The 21,256-nt window shown below is 37.8% G+C and overlaps 2 protein-coding genes and 1 pseudogene across 3 annotated transcripts; 2 read left to right on the forward strand and 1 right to left on the reverse strand.

Annotated features, from left to right (window-relative positions):
* Window positions 1-3,001: 3,001 nt before the first annotated feature.
* LOC126620790 (putative E3 ubiquitin-protein ligase LIN-1) lies at window positions 3,002-8,692 on the reverse strand. 2 transcript variants are annotated; one of them, XM_050289085.1, is made up of 8 exons: window positions 8,235-8,692; window positions 5,893-6,981; window positions 5,643-5,769; window positions 4,546-5,528; window positions 4,325-4,472; window positions 3,900-4,151; window positions 3,501-3,810; window positions 3,002-3,416 (listed from the first exon to the last, which is right to left on the reverse strand). In XM_050289085.1, exons 2-8 carry the CDS (start codon window positions 6,906-6,908, stop codon window positions 3,298-3,300), a joined length of 2,955 nt encoding a protein of 984 aa, XP_050145042.1. In that variant the 5' UTR covers window positions 6,909-6,981; window positions 8,235-8,692; the 3' UTR covers window positions 3,002-3,297. The 2 variants fall into 2 exon arrangements, with proteins under 2 accessions (XP_050145042.1, XP_050145041.1); XM_050289084.1 differs by having other exon boundaries at window positions 8,208-8,692.
* A 4,177-nt stretch (window positions 8,693-12,869) lies between these two features.
* LOC126620795 (BTB/POZ domain and ankyrin repeat-containing protein NPR1-like) lies at window positions 12,870-16,383 on the forward strand. Its single transcript, XM_050289091.1, has 4 exons — window positions 12,870-14,405; window positions 14,601-15,354; window positions 15,602-15,799; window positions 15,891-16,383. Exons 1-4 carry the CDS (start codon window positions 13,860-13,862, stop codon window positions 16,154-16,156), a joined length of 1,764 nt encoding a protein of 587 aa, XP_050145048.1. The 5' UTR covers window positions 12,870-13,859; the 3' UTR covers window positions 16,157-16,383.
* Window positions 16,384-18,038: 1,655 nt separating this feature from the next.
* Window positions 18,039-21,092, forward strand: LOC126620796 (BTB/POZ domain and ankyrin repeat-containing protein NPR1-like; annotated as a pseudogene).
* Window positions 21,093-21,256: the final 164 nt, after the last annotated feature.

A 21,256-nucleotide genomic window follows, 5' to 3' on the forward strand; every position in this document is an offset into this window, starting at 1 on the left:
CCTCCTGCTTTGATTAATTGAATTTCCCTTTGATCTCGTGTTACTGTCTTTAACTACAAGATTGTTTTGTTCAATGGTGAATTAAGGTACATAAACAAGTAGAGGAGCGTACGAGGAGAAAAAGGGAGTGTGAACGATGCTAATTTGAATGAAATGCGAGACTTCCTCCAGCTAAAGCAAAAACGAGGAGTGTGCGAGGAGAGAAGGGGAGTGTGAACGAAACACGAGACTTCTCCAACTAGTGTAAAAACGAGGAGAGAAAGAGAGTGAATGAAATTGATTTGAATGAAACACGAGATTTCTTCTAGCTAAAATAAAAATTGAGTGTTGCTAGATCACCTGGTCACCTGATGTAAGATTAATATAATATTGATATCATCGTGGTGATAGTAAATTGATACATTATTGACACTATTAATACAATATTAAGTATTTTCGTTGTCATTTAATATTACAATCTAGTAGTATTCGTCTTCAATGTCTTAGGTTCTTAGATTTGATTCACGTCAAAGGTGAATTTGAACTAAATTATCATGACTTGCCTATTGTGAGGTTCAGCCCACTTCAGATCCCTTAGGTTGGATAATATATCAATTCCTCAAACCCTAAATTTCTTAATCCCAATCCTATATTTCAATTCTACCCCAATTTCGTACCTCAATTTTGTTTTAAAATTCTCCACACCACCACAATTTGTGTCAAAATTTAAGGAAGTTTTTTGGTGTTTTAAACTCAATTTGTCACTGGTCCGTTTGATTGCTTGTTTGATTGTTGATGATTAATTTATTTTACAAAGTTTTATATACATATATATGTTATATGTTAAAATATTTAAGTTTCGCTTCTCAAAATTTTTGTTTAAGTGAGGCTATACAATAAACGCCCCACCTTCGTCGTTTCCTTTTAAAACATTGGCGTTCTTTAGGAATGAGGATGAGGATCCTCTCCCAGATATTCATAAATTGTGTCCGTTCATTGTACATCGTATGGTCAAAAATTATTTTAAAATTTTTATTTAAAATTAAATACAAGTAGTATCTGACGGAAAACTAACCGCACAATATACGATGAACGAATACGATTTATGAATCTCTGGGATCCTTACAAAGAGGATCCGGAGGGGATCATCCTTCGTTCTTTGGTGGTGCCAAATCTTTTTGAGGACTTTATGTTTGGTTCGTGTGGGTGATATTTGAATCGATTCGAAACAGTACAAAACATGGAAGGTTTAAATTAGGGAGGTGGATTGTCTCCCCTTTCATTTCCATACTCTTCTCATCATCTTCTGTTTGTGTGGTCACGGTTAAGTCACGTCAATATTTTATATTGATTTTTTTATAAAAATAATAAAACAAAAAATAATAAGAATATAAAATGTTGACGTGATTTAACCGTGATCATACAAAATAAGAAGGATGCAAAAAGTATGGAAATTGGAGGACAGAAATCCACCTCCTTAAATTAGAAGTAGGCTGCAGGCGCTGTTGTCTTTACCGTCGTTCTTTGTGGTCAGAAAAACCTATCAGCTTGCTTATTTCAGTTGCATTACCGATGCTACTCAGAAAATGAATGCTGCGAGTTTCAGGTTTGCGCAGAGTTTATAAATAGGAAAGACACTTTTTAGGCCAATTATTTTATTATTAATGATTTCCATACACTCAAGTTTATTTTTATTTCTTTTTTTTTTTAGTTAAAAGGCCATAAATGTACAGGATTGTGTAGAGAGAGGGAGAAAAAAGGTCAACGGAAATTATTTCTCTATAATTTTTTGATTATTTTTGTTGAAAAATATTAGTATTTAGATTTATTTTAATATTTAGGTTTTGCTTGTTAGGTTAGGATTTGGACGTAGGTCATCCGAGTTAGAGTTTCTTAGTTTAATTCTCTAGAAATAGAGTTTGTAGTTTAGTATGAAAAATAGACTAGTCACAATGTAAACTCTTGAAATTTTGTAACCGTTTTGACGTTCAAATTTATTTAATAATATTCTTATTGTTTTGTATTCTTATTTAGTTATTTGCATATCAACTATTTTTGGATCTAATCATAATATATCTAAAAGTTTTGGTTATTTTCATGGCTCTCCCTCTGTATTATTGCATGCATGTATGCTGGAAGTGTTTGACTTGTGGTCCTTACCCTAGATTCCAAAGAGCTGAAAGATCATCTCATTTGTGGTGCATATTTTTACTTGTTTTTTGTTTGATAGAGGAGGCGTAGGAGGGGTTCGCAAATGGGTGAATGTAAAGTCCTCTTGGGGCTCTACCGGGACCACAAAATGTGCAGGTTATCTGCAGATGTACAAGCTTGAAAGGTTGGTTGTTTCTGCTGGAGATTCCTCTTTTCTGTGTGTAAGGACAATGGCAGAGAAACATGTCATGAATTCAGAGACTAAAGGTTGGATATATTTGTTGATTGGGTTGGGTTTGGGGGGGGGGTGGGGAGGTGTGGCGGGGTGTGGGGGAGTTGCGTCTGCAAACTTATCTAGAAGTGTAGAAGTGTGGGAGTTCTTCATTGTGGGGTGTTACCCAAATTCAAAAATAGTTGTTGAATTTTAGGAAGCTTGATGTTGACCGCTCCAGCAAAATGGACAAACTTGTTATTTGGATGGTGAGTGAAAAGCTTTTGGGTAAATGTGGAGATGGCAGGTTGAAACTTGAGATTGGGGTGTTAGTTGTTTTGGTACTTGCATTTGGTGATGATTGAGGATAAATTTTTGGGTTCAGGCGTTTGTATGTAAGTGGATTGATGGTGCATGCGTCTGGTGATGGTTTAGGAGAAATTCTTGCATCCGGATGTCTGTATATAAGTGGATAGAACAAATTTCGCAACTTCACCGCCTAAATTCATTAGGGTTGGGTCAGGTTTATGAAACTACTTTAATGTGATCTAGTTAATAGTGTTGTGAGAACAACTAACCGTTGGATTTATATCTTTCAATCCTAACTGTTCATTTTAGGTAGTACTAACCACTACTTAGTATTGAAGCGAAATTGCAGGCTTTGATGTACCAAATAAAGTACTCATCACATTTTGGTTGGATAGATAATAATTTTACACTCTAATATTCTGCACTATACGAAAATGAATAAACAAAAAGACCCAACAGAGACACTCCAATCCCATCACCACTAGACTGCTTTCAGGGAACATAGGTATTTCATAAATTCATTCGGAACAACGTCTGACGGTGGAGAAAGACTAGGGTGTCATTGTAAATATATCATGATACGAGTATAACGCTCATCACGTAACCTCCGCTAACATGTAAGAAGCCTCTCCCTCACAGTGATGCCTTTAGTTGCTTGTGATGATTGAGATAAGTTCATTGGCTGTCCATGTCACCAAGGAGAGGTTCTGAAGTTTCCTGAGCAAATCTTTGTCCACTGATGATAGCATGGGGACATATTCATGAGCTGAGAATTGTTCACAAACACAAAAATAATTAAATAAATAAATAAATACTTGATTTTTCACAACACAAATAAACAAATAAATACCTGAACTTTTTGCTAATTTGAGCAGTGTGTATGAAGCAAGCACTCTTTCCTCCACATCTCTGTCATAATTCAGATATTCTAGCAGCTGAGGCACAAGAAGTGACCATGTCATTGACCTCAAATCTTCACCTCCGACTGCATCGAGAAATCTACTCATCCATGACACCGTCACAAGGCTCGATCGTGCTAAGCTTGGGATGCCATTCACCATGGAATCCGAAAGGGCCATGAGTAGTTCCTTGTTGCCACTTTTGAATAAAACAGTGGCTGTTTTTCTTTGCCAATTTTCCGTTGCTGCTTCGTCTTCGTTCTGATTTTTCGGATCACATAAAAATGGTATCATTATTTGCTTTTTTTTTCGAAAAAATCTCAGCCGTTTTAGGGTAATCGAAAGCTTACTGAGTGTGCAAAACCATCCACAATATTTTCTTTAAGGAGAAATGAATTTCCTGGCCAATGACTGTAACTTGCTTGTTGTAAAAGCCAATGTTCTGTTGTTGCCTCGCCGGAGTCAGAAAACCGGCCTCCCAACATTGCGAGAGCTCTTGCTGATCGTTGCTGGACTTTTCCGTGGCACGTTCGACAGTTTATAGCTTCTATGATTGCTTCAATGGCTTCTTCTCTGTATACACTGCTCCTGAAAGGGTCTCCCTGCAACAAAACTGCTACTCCATATGGGAACTATTCAAGATATATATCAAAAGTCTAGAGCAAAAGTTGATTTACTTTTCTGTGAACAGTTTGGTAGCCAGAAGTTGAAATAAGTTTAGAAAGATTTTACAATTTCTACCAGAAAGTTGCACAAACACGAACGATGGATTTACCATAAGATCAAGCTGTAGCAATACTGATGCAATTAACGGGCGTTCTTCAAGTGGAGCTCTCTGCAGATAGACCAACAAAATCTGCATTGTGTTAAAGCCGCCCGATCCTTCTTTCAGCCCATCTAGGATTTCAGTGATCTTTGTTCGTCTGCAAAGAATCATTTTGTTGAGCAGAAAAACATAAACGAAAGACTGAAAAGAGGTAAACAAGAATTTCATACCTACTAAGGCAGAGCATTTCGATGAATAAGGTGAATGCGGAGCCAGTAGAGTTCTTGCCATTTCCAAGTACAACGAGTTCAAGAAGAGAAGCCTTGTTGAGAAAATCAGCCAAGTAGTTTCGACACCTTCCATCCGCGCGAACACAACACACCATGATCGAAGCAATGTTGTTCCTCTCATAAGTCTCCCCTCTCTCGATTTGTGCCACCAGAAGGCTCAGTCCTCCCAGAGAAATTACCTCTCCAGCATTCTCCAAGTTTCGATCTTCATCAAAACCGGTAAGAAGCTGGTCTAAAAGGTACAACGCTGCCACTTGAGGACTGCAACGAACTGTGAATAGCATCTGCAACTGATCTCCAAACTCTAGTACTCGAAGGAATAGCGCTGCCCATTCGACTGATATCATCTGTTTTGCCTTTGGCTTCAACAAGTAAAGCAGAATTGCAGCTTTCAAAAATAGACCATTACTTCTTAGAAGTCTCATAAAAATTTCAAGCTGTGGATCTGAGTTCAGTATGATCTGTCTAATCATCTCGTTTCTCACTGCGAGTTCAGCTAAAACTGAGATTACTAATTCCAAAATTTCTTCATTACTAGAAGCAAACAACACCTCCAACATTCCCTGAATAACGGGTGGCTTTGATAGCTCAGCCTCAATGACAGGATCACCATGTGAGTCCAACCAAGCCTTGGTAATCACACGAATTGCAGTTTCGCAATCATTTGGATTATCGGAGGAACAGATAGTGCTAATAGCACGGTTTGAGTTGCTTGAAGGTCGAAGATGGGAGTTATCTTCTTTTCGGATTGAATTGTTCTTGACTATGAGATTCTTGCTCACCAAGCATACTGTTGGTGCATTCTGGCATCTAAAGAATCCAAAATGGTCTGACTTCTGTGTCTCTGACTCAGGCCATTGCGCAATTATCGGATTTCTATGATTTTCGCCTGATGACCTTCGCCGACTAGACCTTTCACCCCTCTGCCAAAATTAGAAAATTGTGATTATGTGAATTCTCCGCTGCAATATGTATTCAATCATTTACAAAAAAAATTGAATTTAGTAAAGAATTGAGATGAAGACAGATTCACCCACATGAACATAATCTGCACAAAGATTTTGCTCCTCTTCATCCAAACCCCAAGTATAATTTAAAACTCCTTGTTCATCATCGAGGCTCACAGATCTTCGCTCAAGCGTGGAGCCAAACACAGCTCGGTATCTTCATTGATTTTTGAAACCATCAAATAAGATACACGATGACAATACAAACTACAAGTCATATATACTTGCTAAATATTTTGCAAAAAAAATTGAAATAATTCCATGTATTAATACTACTTACAAATTTTTGTTGAGTGAGGAATGTGAAGTGTAAGAATCTGATGATCTCCTTCTCGATGATCTGCAACTGCTTATCGAAGAAGGTAAAGGTATAGTAGGAGGAATGGGAGTAGCCTCAGCCCCCACTTGAAGCCACTCCTTGTAGTACAAAGCAAACTTTGTTGTTCCCATATCCATTTGTTCATCATACACTCTCGTCACGGCCTTCATCTTCTTCTCCTTCTTGCCGTCCTCTGAGCTCGAAAGAGCATCCATTTCCTTGGCATACGAAACCTTCACATGTAAAAGATGTGGAAGAAACAAATGCTCCCAAAGATCAGGAAGCAAATGTGTGCGTGCCAAACCCGGCGAATCACAGAACACTTGAAGCAAGTGCCTCGAAGAAAGTTGGTCATTTTTCTCAAGCTTGTGAACAATTGACAAGTAAAGCTGAGCACAAGCAGAAATATGAGAATTGCTAGAATTTGAGGAACCAACAATGTTAAAAACCCGAATCAAATTCTTCACTGTTTTCGCCCTAACTTCCTTCTTCTTCGACCATTGATCTTCCACCAACTTCTCAACACTTTCAATACCCGATTCCAAGTTTCCCAACATCCCATTATCCAAATCCTTTTTCTTCCTCACCAAGCAAGACCTGCACTTTTCGCGGATTGTCTCCCGAAAAGCCTCATCCTTCACGTACCTCCCTACATAACCGCTAAGTATAGAAACCACAGCACTAGTGGCAACTTCATCAATGGCAGCAGGCTCACTAGTCCTCGAACTCTCCGAAACCAATGACTTGGAATTCGACCTCTCCGAAGTAGTACTCACCCTTCTCGACGACCCTTTTCGCGTCGGAGCCTTGTGGTCCGAAAAATCGCCACTTTTCCGATCATGGCAGATGCGTATAGGCAGCAGAAGAGCCGTAGATTCATATAGTTCTCTGTACTTGAATGGTTTCAGGCCTTTCGGGCACCTTTTGCTTTCGAGTTCGAGTCTTTCTTCAGTGAGCATTTCCTTCAAGGAAGCCATTTTTCGGGGGATGATTGGATTCGGGATTGGAGGAAAGAAGTGCTTTTGAAAAGCTTCTCCTTCACTGACATTCCTTCAAAACCAGAAGATACAAAAAAGACAGCTATGTTTAGCTATTACAAGAGAGACAGTTGAGAGATGGATACAGAAACGAGGACAAAGACTGGACTCTACTCTAGTGTTGCCCGGTCCCTTTCTAACATTTTAACCGTTTATTGTAACGGTCGGGATCTGAACCGGTTTGGGTTTGGACCGGGTTAATTTTTAACTTTTTTCTTTTTAGGAAAATGAAAGAGTTTTTATTTTTTTATTTTTTTTTATGTTTTTCAAACTATACAATAAAAATATTCTAATATATTGGGATGGAGATTTAAACTTAGATACAAAGAGGGGGATAATGTTTTAACTAATTGACTTCCTCTAAAAGGGATAGTGTTTTAACTAACCGACATAACCTACATCCGTATTTTTTGATATTTTATTTCATTAACTTTGATATTAAACAAAAAAAAGTAGCATATCTTTTGGTATTCGGTACAAGATGTGAGCTGCTAATTAAGAGCATTTATAATGGAAAATACATTTGTTTTTTTACCGGAAAGCTCTCGAATGATCGAATGTAAGTTTTTCATCTCCGTTGGAAGATGTAAAGAAATAAGATCCCAAATTTGCATATTTCTTTGTAGTTGGTATTTTACATCTCCCAAAAATTTAAAGTGAGATGAAGTAAATTACCTTTTTATTAGTTATATTTTGTTGGCGTGAATGGGTCATATGTGTGTACGAGGAAAACTTTGCCTTAATTTTATTCATTATGAATCTCACATACATCAACAATTAGAAATCACTTGTGCATGTGTAGGCAACTTAGAATGAGGAACATCATCGGATTCTCTTTGTGAGGATCTTAGGAATCATTATGCAGTCAGAAATCATTATAAGTTGCCTACACATGATTTTTGTTCATCGTACATTGTGCGGTCAGAAATCATTGTAAATTTTTTTTATTTAAAATTGAATATAAACAGTACATAACAAAAACTAATCGCACGATATACAATAAATAGATGTGATTGGAGGATTCAGCGAGAATCCTCTCTCGGTGACTTACTGCAGCATTCAAGAAATTGGATTCTATATTTGCCACGTCATCATTTAGTGATCAAATTGACAAAAAGTTTTACGAAGGTTTGATATTGTCATGAATTCATAAGTTGATTAATGACATTGAAATGTTGAAAAAATGAGGAATGAATTTGTTATGTGATCAAAAAGTTGAGATAGTAAAGTATTATTTACCCTGAATAATAAGGTACGTCCACCTACCATCTTGTACACCTCCCCCTTCCCCTGCGTCACTCCCCTCACAATCCCAGCCACAGCCACGCCCTTGCTATACTTTCCGACAACCTCAGCCGCCGGAAATTCCCCGCCGTTTGCCTCTCCAGTGACCCAATTACCCGCCGAACAACTTCTTCCTCCTAGCCGCCCAAGCTTCATCGTCGAGCTTTTCTTCGACCACTAAAGCCTCCAAAAGCACGAAATCGGAGGACCAAACACCATCTGGGTAAGCTTCGATTATGCTTTTTTTTTATTGAAATTTGAAATCGACGCAAAATTATTAAATATGAATTGTGGGTTTTGGTTAGAACTGGAAATGCAGGAGGAGCCGCGGGGCTGTGGTTTTGGTGGTTAAGGAAGGGGAGAGGGTGGATTGACGGAGGTGGAAGAGTGGTGAAAGGACGCCACCCGGATTGGCTGTAAGAAGGATCAGCTGCCAAGTCTTATTCGCGGTGAAATGAATGGTCGGTTGGGTGTGGGGCCCACTCTTTCTTATTTAACTTTTGGAGAGTGATGTCCACACGTTCTTTTTTACTTCTCTCATATCTTTATAATTTTCGATCGTTGGATCAGATGAATTGAAGAATATCAAATGACAGAAATTAACAAGGGGTGTGGAATAAGTAAAAAGGGATGCGTGGATAGTACACCCCTAACTTTTTTGGTGTAAAACAAGTTTTATCTTTTTATTTTTTTGGTAAAAAACCATTTTTGTTTACATGGCACAATTGACAGTAAAACATGAAACTTACATTTGTCACGTTATTACTTAACGATAAATTTGATGGATTGATTAGCAGAGGTCTTTGTCATTGCAGCTCGTAAGTTGATGTATGTCATTGTTATGTGACCTAAAGTTGAGGTTATAAAATGCAATTTTCCTATTATTTAACAAGATAGTATTATTCACACACTTCTTTTTACCTTCACAAATCCCTGTTAATTTTTATCTTTTAATCGTCTTTAATTTATTCGATCAGACAGTAAAAAATTAAAAACTATCTGTATAAGATAAACCAGTCCTATTCAATATACACCCAAGCAATAATGCATGTTTGACCATTGGACGATTGATTATGATGATAATGCATACATATGTAACATGTTGCCTAGTGGTTAGAGAAAAATGGTTAATGGCACATGCAAAAGGAAAAGTAAGAAGAATACAACAGAAATATACAAAATGGTTAGGACAAAAACACAAGGTAACACCCTCGAAAGCTCATGACTCATACGAGCCATTGGCACTTTGTTGTGGCTTTCTTTGTTGTCGCCTCCTCCTCTCATTTCATTTGTCCATCTCTTTCTCTCTTGTCTTGTTCTTTGCTTTGGCCCCTTTTAGCACGTCTTGTTCTTTTAATAAATTGACTAATGTTACCTTCCAAATTTTTACTTTTCATGAACCGGTTCAGCCCGACGTTTCCGTGTTCAGACCGTTTAAGTTTTCGGTTTGGGCCGAGGGAAGAGTCGGTGTTCGGCCGGGCTTTTTGAAGAGAAGTTATGACATCAGCAGAATAAGGAATTTGCTGAACGTTCATTAATTTGTTAAATAAAGATATGCCAACAAAGTTGGAAAAAAAAATATTCATCAATGTCTTTCTATTTAGTCCAATATGGAGTTCTAATTTAGTCTTGGCAAAGGGTTTGAACATCATATAAAAGATGTTGTATTAAGATTTTTTTATTACAAATAATATTATTAATGTTAAAGAGATCATATTTTTTTACTATATTTGTGTATTATCTGATGTGGCAAGTTATGTGTTACAAAAACATTATTAATGTCGCGTCAATTAATGAATTTATCTCATTTTTTGTATATCATGTGTAATGCCACATCATTTAATAAAGTTTTCTTCTTTCAAATAATGAATTTATCACATTAAGTTTGGTATTGTTGTACTTTGAAAAAAACTACTTATGTTATACTGTGAGAATAAGCTCATTTTAGCTGCTTCTCGTTTTCAACTTTTTTTTTTAATCCAAAACCGTGAAAATAAGTTGTTTTTAAGTGTTTACCAAATACCCTTTTGAGCTCAACTTTTTTTTATACCCACTTTTTATAAAAGCACATCAGTACAAAACCAGTACTAAGTGACCTGATTATCATTCGCCTATATTATTTGATAGATTGAACGCAGTCTTACGACATGATCACTGTATCGTTTTCTTCGCACCTCTCCTATATAGAAAGAAAAAAAAATGATGTGATCATTTGGTCAACAAGATGTATGCAAGTCCACATTCGCTATATACACGTTCTCCATAATTGATTGGTACTCCATGAACTACTTTACGTAACATAATGTACATGTTTTATTGTCGCATATTATATAGGAAATGTTCTTTTACCATACAAACAATGAATTTGAAAAGAAAAATATTACCTACTACCAAGAAGGAACAAGAGAACCCATCCCATATTATGTTATGTTTGATTGTGACTTGTGAGCACAGGACAGATATTTGCATACTCGATCACTAGGAAATTGCTAAATGTCATATATAAGGTTTTCTAGTAAAATAGTTTCGAAATTGACATAACTTCTTATTGGCATCGACAATGAAAATCAATAGAAGTGGTTCTTGAATTTGTCCACTATAAGTCATTTTGATTATTCTATGAAAAATCTGTCGTTAAGTTAAGGTGTTGGTTTGACAAAAATACTCCTAAAAAAATTAGTTGGAAGACTACATATTTACACCAGATTTGTGTACAATCGCATGTGTCACTTAATAAAGTTATCTCAATTTTTTTCTTTCAAATAATGAATTTATCACATTAGTTTGGTGTTGCTGTGCTTTGAAAAAAAAAAAACTGCTTCTGCTGTGTTATGAGAATAAGCTCATTTTTGCTACTTCACGTTTTCAGCTTTTTTTTTATACCCACTTTTTATAAAAACACCTCAGTACCAAACCAATACTAAATATTGATTATGTGCATCACTTGACACATGCAATTGCACACAAATCTAGTGTAAATATGTAGTCTCCCGACTATTTTTGTTAAGAGTATTTTTGTCAAACCAACCCCTTAACTTAACAACAGATTTTTCACAGAATAACCAAAATGACTTATAATGGACAAATTCAAGAACTATTTCTATTGATTTTAATCGTCGAGTGCCAATAAGAAGTTATGCCAATTTCGAAACTATTTGACTAGAAAACCTTATATATGACATTTAGCAATTTCCTAGTGAGCGAGTATGCAAATATCTGTCCTGTGCTCACAAGTCACAATCAAATATAACATAATATGGGATGGGTTCTCTTGTTCCTTCTTGGTAGTAGGTAATACTTTTCTTTTCAAATTCATTGTTTGCATGAGAAAAGAACATTTCCTATATAATATGCGACAATAAAACATGTACATTATGTTACATAAAGTAGTTCATGGAGTACCAATCAATTATAGAGAACATGTATATAGCGAATGTCGACTTACATACATCTTGTTGACCAAATGATCACATCATTTTTTTTTCCTTCTATATAGGAGAGGTATGAAGAAAAAGATACAGTGATTATGTCGTAAGACTGCGTTCATTCTATCAAATAATATAGACGAATGATAATCATGTCACATATACTAGTACCTACTTGATTATGAAAGATTTAAAAGTTTATTTAAATCTTGAAAAAAAATCGTAAGGTTTTAGTTTTAGAGTAGATTAGGAATATGTAAAGTGTTTTTTTTTCTTCTAAATTTTTGTGAGAGGGAAGGAATTTATGGAAGTGAAATAAGTAACGAGAGTGAAAGTAGCATTATGACAGGTGGCTCAATGGTTATGAACGAATTTCAGGCTCGTTTTTCACACGGCAAGTTCTGAATTCGATTATTGACGTTGGTGAATCACACAATGGTGATCAGAAGAGGTTAAAATGACTACATAAGATTCCTAAAAAAGAAATTGACATGGTGAAACTACCAACTCGTCTTTTCTTTTAGGAAAAAAAAGTAGCATTATGACTAGTTTTTTTTTAACAATTTCCTTGACCCAATTGTTTGCCTATCACATTCAAAAGATTTCACACAAATATAGCATATAGGGCTATGTGCAAATATTAACAACTTTTTCTCTACTTAAAGCGTGGGTATCATCACTTTATGTCAATTTTTATCAGAAATTTTATGAAGAAAAGCATCACATGTTAAACACGTGGGTCATATTTAGAGACAAATTTTAGTCGTTCTTAAGGCCTATGTGACTTGGAGTAAGAAATACACTGACTAATCTCTTCGGCTCGACATAATTTTGTTGATTTTATTTGGTTTACTTAACTCACGAGCTTTTTAATTTTTTGTAAACGTAATTTTTATCTCCAAATCATCTAAAATCTCAAAGTAACAAAAAACTTAAAAAAACGGCTGCGTTTGTAACACGTGATTCGTTTTGAAAGAATTTTAGACAGTAATTGACACGTAGTCCATTCCCACTGCAAGTAACTTTTGTTTGGTAAATTGTCAAAAGAACAAATGGTACATCAGCATATGTTCTCATGGAACCAGTCAAAAAAATGCCATATGCTTATCATCCTAGCCTTTAAAATAAAGAAAAAGATAACATCTTTGCCTTTGAATCACAAGGTATTGCAACTGTGGCCGACACCAAACCTCTCTCTCTCTCTCTCTTTCCCAATTCACAAACGAAAGCGAAAGATAAACCAAAATAGTAGACCACTGTGCCGACGATGGTTTTCCGTTTTTCCACACTGCAGTTTTGCAAATAAAAACAAAAAGCTCCCATTAGTTTACACCGAATGGATGACGACACTGTGTGCGTCACCTCACCCCAGCTGGGATGGCTGATGCCATCTCAATCGTCACCAAAGCGACTTCATCTCCCCCTAACGAAATTTCTCACCTCTTTCTCACCCCTCTCTCTCTCTCTCTCTCTCTCTCTCCTCTTTCTCTCTCTACTTTCTGACTCTGTTTCTCTGAATTGATTCCTACCCTTTTGGCTCCCCCCCCCCCTCTGTCCTCTCTGCCAATCTTGGGATTTGATATCTGTGAGTGTTCTTCTGGTTGAGATGGTCGAAGGTTTGATTCTTCTTGTTTTCGGGCTTTGTGTTTGCTGCAATTTTTCTAAGATTGATCCTGCTGTTTTCCTTTGTTTATGTTGTTCTGGGTTTTGAAATTCAGGGGGATTTGATAGGAAAAATACAAAAGTTTCTGTTTTGTGCAGTATAAAAAATTCCAGCATAGAATATAGTTGATGCAAAAACTGGTTTGTATTGTTCTAATTAGATCTTGAGCATCAAGATTCTAGTTTTGTGTTTTAGATTTTACCTTTCAAAATTGAAGAGCAAAATCACAGATTATGACAGGTTTGGATTTTGTGTTAAAGCTGTAAACTTTAATTCTGTGATCGTATTGGATCATCCCCTTCTGTTCGGTAATCTGCTTTTCTCGCTTTTCGTTTCTGGAAAGCACTTTTGCTTGGAGGTTTTCTTGACCATATCAGTCAGAAGAATCGTAATATTTTGAGAGCCGTAGCTTGTGATCGAAGAATTAGACAGCTTTGGGGCTCTTATTCTTCAAGCAATATGTGATTCTGCTTGACGTCGATACGTCCTTAGGCTATACTTTTGGTCTGAAGTCGATCAATGGCTTATTCAGCTGAACCATCATCCTCTTTGAGCTTTACTTCCTCATCCCCTTTGTCAAATGGTTCGATAAGCCACAACGTATCGTGCTCGGGCTCCGAATCGGTGCCAAATCTTGAAGTAATCAGTTTGTCCAAGCTTAGTTCCAGTTTGGAGCAGCTGTTGGTTGATCCTGGATGCGATTTTAGTGATGCTGATATCGTCGTTGAGGGGATTCCTGTTGGTGTTCACCGATGTATATTGGCTTCGAGGAGTAGGTTTTTTCGCGAGCTATTCAAGCGAGAAAAGGGGTCTTCTGGGAAGGAAGGCAGGCCAAAGTACTATATGAGCGATTTGCTGCCTTACGGGGATGTTGGATACGAAGCCTTCTTGGTTTTCTTAAGCTATGTATATACCGGAAAGCTTAAGCCTTCTCCAATGGAGGTGTCAACGTGCGTTCACAATGTATGTGCCCATGACGCTTGTAGACCTGCTATTAATTTCGTTGTGGAATTGATGTACGCCGCTTCCGTTTTCCAAATGCCCGATCTGGTTTCGATATTCGAGGTTGGTCTTCTGTTGTTTTGAATTTCTGAGCAGATTTTTGTTAGTCAAGTCTATGAGTTCATGAATTCGTAAATCAATATATTTTTTGGGGGGCATTTTCTATCCAACTTAGTTATGAATGTTATGATAGATTGCTCATTCTTTTGGTAACATAAATGGAAAATAGTTCTGATTTGATTGTCTGTGCATTGGCAGCGGCGCCTTCTTAATTTTGTTGGGAAAGCTCTGCCGGACAATGTTATCCCGATTCTCGTGGTTGCTTTCCATTGCCAGTTGAATCAGCTCATCGCTCAGTGTATAGAGAGAGTGGCACGATCGGATATTGATGATATCTCTATTGAGAAGGGACTTCCTGATGAGGTTGTGAAGAAAATCAAAGTTCTTCGCCGCAAACCTCAGGAGGACTGTGTCTCAAACTTGCCACCTGTGGATCCCTTGCATGAAAAGAGAATCCGGAGAATACATAAGGCTTTGGACTCGGATGATGTTGAACTTGTGAAACTTCTTTTAACGGAGTCTAATATAACGCTAGACGAAGCAAATGCTCTTCATTATGCTGCAGCTTACTGCGATCCTAAGGTTGTGACTGAAGTGCTTGATCTGGGTCTCGCTGATGTTAACCTCCGGAATTCTCGTGGTTATACAGTGCTTCACATTGCTGTCATGCGCAAAGAGCCATCAATTATCGTATTGCTTCTCACTAAAGGAGCTCGTGCGTCGGAGCTAACATCAGATGGTCAGAGTGCTGTTAGTATTTGCCGGAGGTTGACAAGACCAAAGGATTACCATTCAAAAACAGAGCAGGGGCAAGAAGCAAACAAAGACCGAATATGCGTTGATGTTCTAGAGAGGGAAATGCGGCGGAATCCCATGGCTGGAGATACATCTATATCTTCCCAAATAATGCCTGATGATCTGCACATGGAGTTGCTGAACCTGGAGAACAGAGGTAAATGTTGCAAAACAAATAGCATTTTATCAACGATGGTCAACATATCTTGCAAAACAAAAGGCATTCTCCAGTACTATATTCTTCCAATTTTATTTTGCGAAGTTCTCTTGGTAAAATGTTGGTTGTAGATATGTGTTCTTATTTTAACACCTGAATTTCAACCTTTTGCCTTCGTATTTCTTCTTTCGATTGGTTTAGTGTGTCTCTGATTCTCTGGCGCGACATCTTGCACTTGTTATTGCAGTGGCAATTGCGCGATTGTTATTTCCTGCGGAGGCCAAGCTAGCCATGGTCGTTGCCCATACAGAGGCAACGCCCGAGTTTCCTAAGCCATCGTCATCGAAAGGCTCAAGTGGGAATCTGATGGAGGTTGATTTAAATGAGACCCCCACAATGCAGAACAAAAGACTCCACTCTAGGTTGGAAGCCCTTATGAAAACCGGTAAATCATAAGCGCATGCTTTTATCCGTTGCTGCGGTTTCAATCACATAATATTTAGTCATTTGTTCTAAGCTTTTTCGTATTGTGGCAGTCCGTTTGGGTAGATGCTATTTCCCTCACTGCTCGGAAGTCCTGGATAAGTTCATCGTGGACGACCTTCCTGAATTGTTTTTCCTCGAGTCCGGCTCCTCTGATGAGCAGAAGGTAAAGAGGAGGCGTTTCATGGAGCTGAAGGAGGAAGTACAAAAGGCATTTACCAAAGACAAGGCTGAGTTGAGCCTCTCCGGGTTGTCTTCATCATCCTCCTCGTCATCTCCCAGAAAATTTGGCACAAATCAGAAGGTTAGGAAATTGTGAAGGCGTGTAAATTTGTAACTAATAAGCCTTCGAAATACGAACAATTTTTTTCGACGTTACTGACGAGAGCGTAGGGAAGTGTTGGCCATCGGATCGGTAAAATCCGGGCAGCTGTGAATTGCTCTGTTAACTTCACAAACTAGCAAGTATACTAGTTTTGTATTTCTGTAGATGATGGTTTTGAATAGTAGGGATATTTTGATCAATGACATTTACTTTTCAAGTCATTTTCATTAGTTTTTCTTTCTTATAAAGCTCTCTTAGGAAGTTTTGGGACTCGAAACTTCGGGTTTAAGGACGAATGCTCTAGCGACTCCTATTTAAGAGAAACAAGATGACAATTTTACCAACAAAATAGTGAGCGAATAAAAGTTGGAAGGATCTAGGACTCGTTTGAAAATACTTATAAAATAGTTGAAAGAGTTTTCAGAATCAATCGATAATAAAATGACAATTCATTACTAGAAAATCACTTTGTTGCTTTGTGTAAAAAACACATAGCCGATACTTCTTGCAAGAAGCATTTTGAATATTTTGGAACTCAAAATAATTTTTTCTTTCTAAATACGCCTTTAGTCATTATAATGCAGTTCCAAACAAGTGTCTAATTTTTTACTTTACAGACATAGATGACGTCATGTCTTTTGGCCATCTGCGTGTGTGCTCGAACATTTCTTTGAGTTAAACCATTTTTTCTCCTAATAGTACTATGGATTATCTTATTTATCTGGACTTTGACCGTTAAAATTTAATTAAAAATTTAATGGTCAAGATTTTACGCTAAAAAGTTTTAGTATCTTATTTTGTTTTCTCAGCGTACGTAATATTAAAAAATCCAAACTTTCATACTGCACAGTCCTAATTAATAAACAATTATTTAATTATTTATCATTTTTCGTTTCTTCTTCAAAAAAGAAATTATTCATCATTTTTAAATCGCAAAAATGAGGCATATACTTTGCATGTGCTCTGCACATGGGTCCTCGGTTACATGCACTAACCTATTCTTATTGGAAATGGTGGATTATCTTGATGGATTATCGTGTTGGTTAAATTCTTGGGTCTAAATTTAATTTAAATCGTCAGTCAGTACTACGGTCTAGTAGTATTGTTCTTTATTTGAAAGTGAGAGGTTTTAGGTTCGAATATTGTAGATAGCGAATTCGATACCAAATTAGGCTGCCAATTGTGTGGTTTTGTCGAACTTCCCTCCCCTTAGTGTAAAAATATTGATGTACTTTGAAAAAATTAATTTAAATTATAAAGGAATAGATTCGGGAAAATACTTTTCTATATAATTTTCGGCACATGTTTTTATGAGAGCCTTTTTATAGTGTTTTTAATGATCTGAACCGTCTATCATTTAAGTCGTCTCTCAAGATCATGTCTACCAAATTTGAAACCATATAATTGTTGGATTAAAGTTTTAGAATTTTTGTTGTAGAACAATATTCATTAATTTCCTTCACTACAAATGAATGTCTTGATAATTTGGAATTTGTCTAACTTTTTGTAAGGATGATCTATAAATGCTATTGCAGAAAATAGATAGTTCGTTGGAACACATTACATAATGACCCCCACAAAAACGTGCCAAAAATTGTGAAAAAAAAATGGTGTCGCGAATACGCACTATGTATATGGAAAAAGATCCTCACCAGATCCTTTTCTTGGGGATCCCGGGGATCGTGTAATCATGTCCGTTCATCGTACATCGTGCGATCAGAAATTATTTTAAATTTTAAATTAAATATAAATAATACTTAACAAAAACTGACTGCATGATGTACGATGAATGGATATGATTACACAATCCCCGGGATCCCAGAAGGATCTTTTTCCTATATATATCAGTTGTATTCAATAGACCTATTCCAATTCAAACATGTTTCCTCACTAATATGAGTTAAATTTAGAAATATCACTACTTAGGCTCAAACCCTGGAGCTAATAAACGTGGAAACCAACGTTCAAGCATCGTCACTCAAACGACGTTGACTATTTTCGCAGTAGCATCTTCAACCTCCTCCTGGATTATGTTATCCCATCAATCATCATGCTTTGTTCCATCTCCTTAATCTCCATGTTTGAATCTTAGCCCAGATTAACTAATGGCTAATTCATCCGACCCATCTTCCTGCTTGAGCTTCACCTCCTCTCCCCACATATCCAACGCCTCCATAACCCCCAACTCCTCCGCCTCCGACCCGCCGCCCACCCCCGACTTACTCACCAACCTCAGCTCCAATTTGGGCCGGCTACTGGCCGACTCCGGCGGCGACTACAGCGACGCCGAAATCACCGTCGAGGGCGTTCCGGTTGCTGTCCACCGATGTATTTTGGCTTCGAGGAGCGAGTTTTTCGCGGAGTTATTCAGGCGGGAAAATGGGGATTCCGAACAAGAAGGAAAGCCCAAGTATTGTATGAGTGATTTGCTGCCTTTTGGGCATGTGGGTTACGAAGCGTTTCTGGTTTTCTTGAGCTTTGTGTATACTGCAAAGGTGAGGGATTTTCCGGTCGAGGTTTCGAGCTGCGTTCACAATGTGTGCGGCCATGAAGCTTGTCGACCCGCCATTGAATTTTCTTTGGAGTTGATGTGTGCTTCTTCGGTTTTCGGAATGCCGGATCTGGTTTCCATATTGCAGGTTGGTTGGTGTTGTTTGCTTTCTGAATTTCTGATCAAACATTTTAATCACATCGATAAATTAGTCAACTTTAGCAATTAGTGTTCTTTTTTACCTTAGAAACCATGAGCATGCAATGCACAAACAGTACAGGAACACCCTATGAGTCATCAACGACATTGAAATTGTCTACTATGTAAAAAGACTTGGTTGTCTGCATTTTTTGGAACCTTTTACTCTTTTAAATTTCGCCCCTCCCCGACAATTCCTGGGTTCGCAACCACTGGTTTCGGCCATCTTAGTTGTGTATCTGTATTATGTTTTTCGTTTTTAGTCAACTTCTATCCAACTTGTTTTATAGAATGCAAAGATAGATTACTAATTCATTTGGAAAGAAAAATGGAAGGTTGTTCTGATTTGGTTCTGTGTATTTGACAGCGACAGCTTATCGATTTTGTACTGAAAGCTCTGGCGGATGATGTTATCCCAATCCTCGTGGTTGCGTTTCATTGTCAGTTAAGTCAGCTCATTGATCAGTGTATAGAGAGAGTGGCACACTCAGATCTTGATAGTATATCTCTAGAGAAAGCACTTCCTGATGAGGTTGTGGAGAAGATTAAAATTCTTCGCCGCAATTCTCAGCACTGCTGCGACCCAAACATGCCAGCCGTGGACCCCTTGCGTGAGAAGAGAATCAGGAGAATACATAAGGCACTGGACTCAGATGATGTTGAACTTATGAAACTTCTTTTAACCGAGTCTGATGTAACCTTAGACGAAGCCAATGCGCTTCATTATGCTGCTGCTTACTGCGATCCTAAGGTTGTGGCTGAAGTGCTTGGCCTGGGTCTGGCTGATGTTAACCTCCGGGATTCCCGGGGTTATACAGTGCTTCACATTGCTGTGAAGCGGAAAGAGCCATCAATTATAATATTGCTTTTGTCTAATGGTGCTCGTGCATCAGAGCCGACTTTAGAAGGTGAGAGTGCTGTTAGTATTTGCCGGAGGTTGACAAGGCAAAAGGATTATCATACAAAAACTGAGCGGGGGCAAGAAGCAAACAAAGACCGGATTTGCATTGATGTTCTAGAGAGAGAGATGCAGAGGAATCCAATGGCTGGAGAGGCATCTATATCTTCCCAAATAACGCCCAATGATCTGCACATGAGACTGCTGAAACTGGAGAATCGAGGTAACATTTCTACACTCTCAATTTAATTTGTAAAGGCATTGTGGTAGCAGATCATAGTCAGTATCCTTTTTCTTCTTGAATCTCAACCTTTCGCGTTTCATGTTTCATCTTTTGACTGGTTTAATATGCCTTGAGTCTCTGCTTTGGTCTCCTTCACTTGTTAGATAAGGCCTGAATCTGAAGTCCATTGTTTATTCCAGTGGCATTTGCCAGATTGTTATTCCCTGCTGAAGCCAAGCTAGCCATGGCCATTTCACAGGCAGACACAACGCCTGAGTTTGCCGGGATCTCTTCCTTGAAAGGATCTAGTGGGAATTTGATGGAGGTTGATTTGAACGAGACTCCCACTGTGCAGAACAAAAGACTCCTTTCTAGGTTGGAATCCCTTGTGAAAACAGGTAACATGCTATTATTGTGGTTGCATTGCAGAGTTTTGGTTGATCCTTTTTTTCGGCTTATTTGTTTGTACACTTTGACCAAAATCTGTGTGACTTTGCCCCCTATGCTTCAGTTGTATTCTGTTACCCCATTCCGTCACGGTGGTTAGAAAACCAGAAAACCAATGATCTTATGCCACATCAGCCAAGTTAAGCAATTTTCCTAACCTACCGGACTGAATGGGGTAACATGAGCCACTGAATGAAAGTACTTGTATGTAGAATCTGCTGGATAAAAGTACTTGTATCGTCGTTTTTATTCTGTATTTGAAGCCTTCGTGTTCTATTGTGGCAGTCAGTATGGGTAGACACTATTTTCCGCATTGCTCGGAAGTCCTCGATAAGTTCCTTCAGGTCGACCTTCCTGATTTGTGTGTCCTCGAGACGGGCACCACTGACGAGCAGAAAATAAAGAGGCAGCGTTTCTTGGAGCTCAAGGAAGAAGTACAAAAGGCATTTGACAAGGACAAAGCTGATAAGAACCTCTCCGGGCTGTCTTCGTCATCCTCCTCACTTCCTCCGAAAAAAGTTGGGCGCAAGTCCAAAGGTTAGGAAATTGTGAAGGCATGTAAATTGTATCTAACTATAGGCCTCCCAGTTACTTGTAAAATGGATTCTGTTATTTCCAGTACTTCAATCAACAGATGAATTCTCTGATCAATGAAACAGTGTAATTCTTTACATTTCTCTCGGGCGCGAAACCAAAGTTACACTGCAAGATAAACAGCATATTGAGCACCGTACGAACCAAAAGATTATAACCAAATAAAGCAGAAGTTGAACTGAAAATCAAATGAATGAATGTATATAGAACTGTTTGATACAGTTAAGTATGAATGGATTAGCA

The sequence above is a fragment of the Malus sylvestris genome, chromosome 5, assembly GCF_916048215.2.
Source record: "Malus sylvestris chromosome 5, drMalSylv7.2, whole genome shotgun sequence".
Lineage (NCBI taxonomy): Eukaryota > Viridiplantae > Streptophyta > Magnoliopsida > Rosales > Rosaceae > Malus > Malus sylvestris.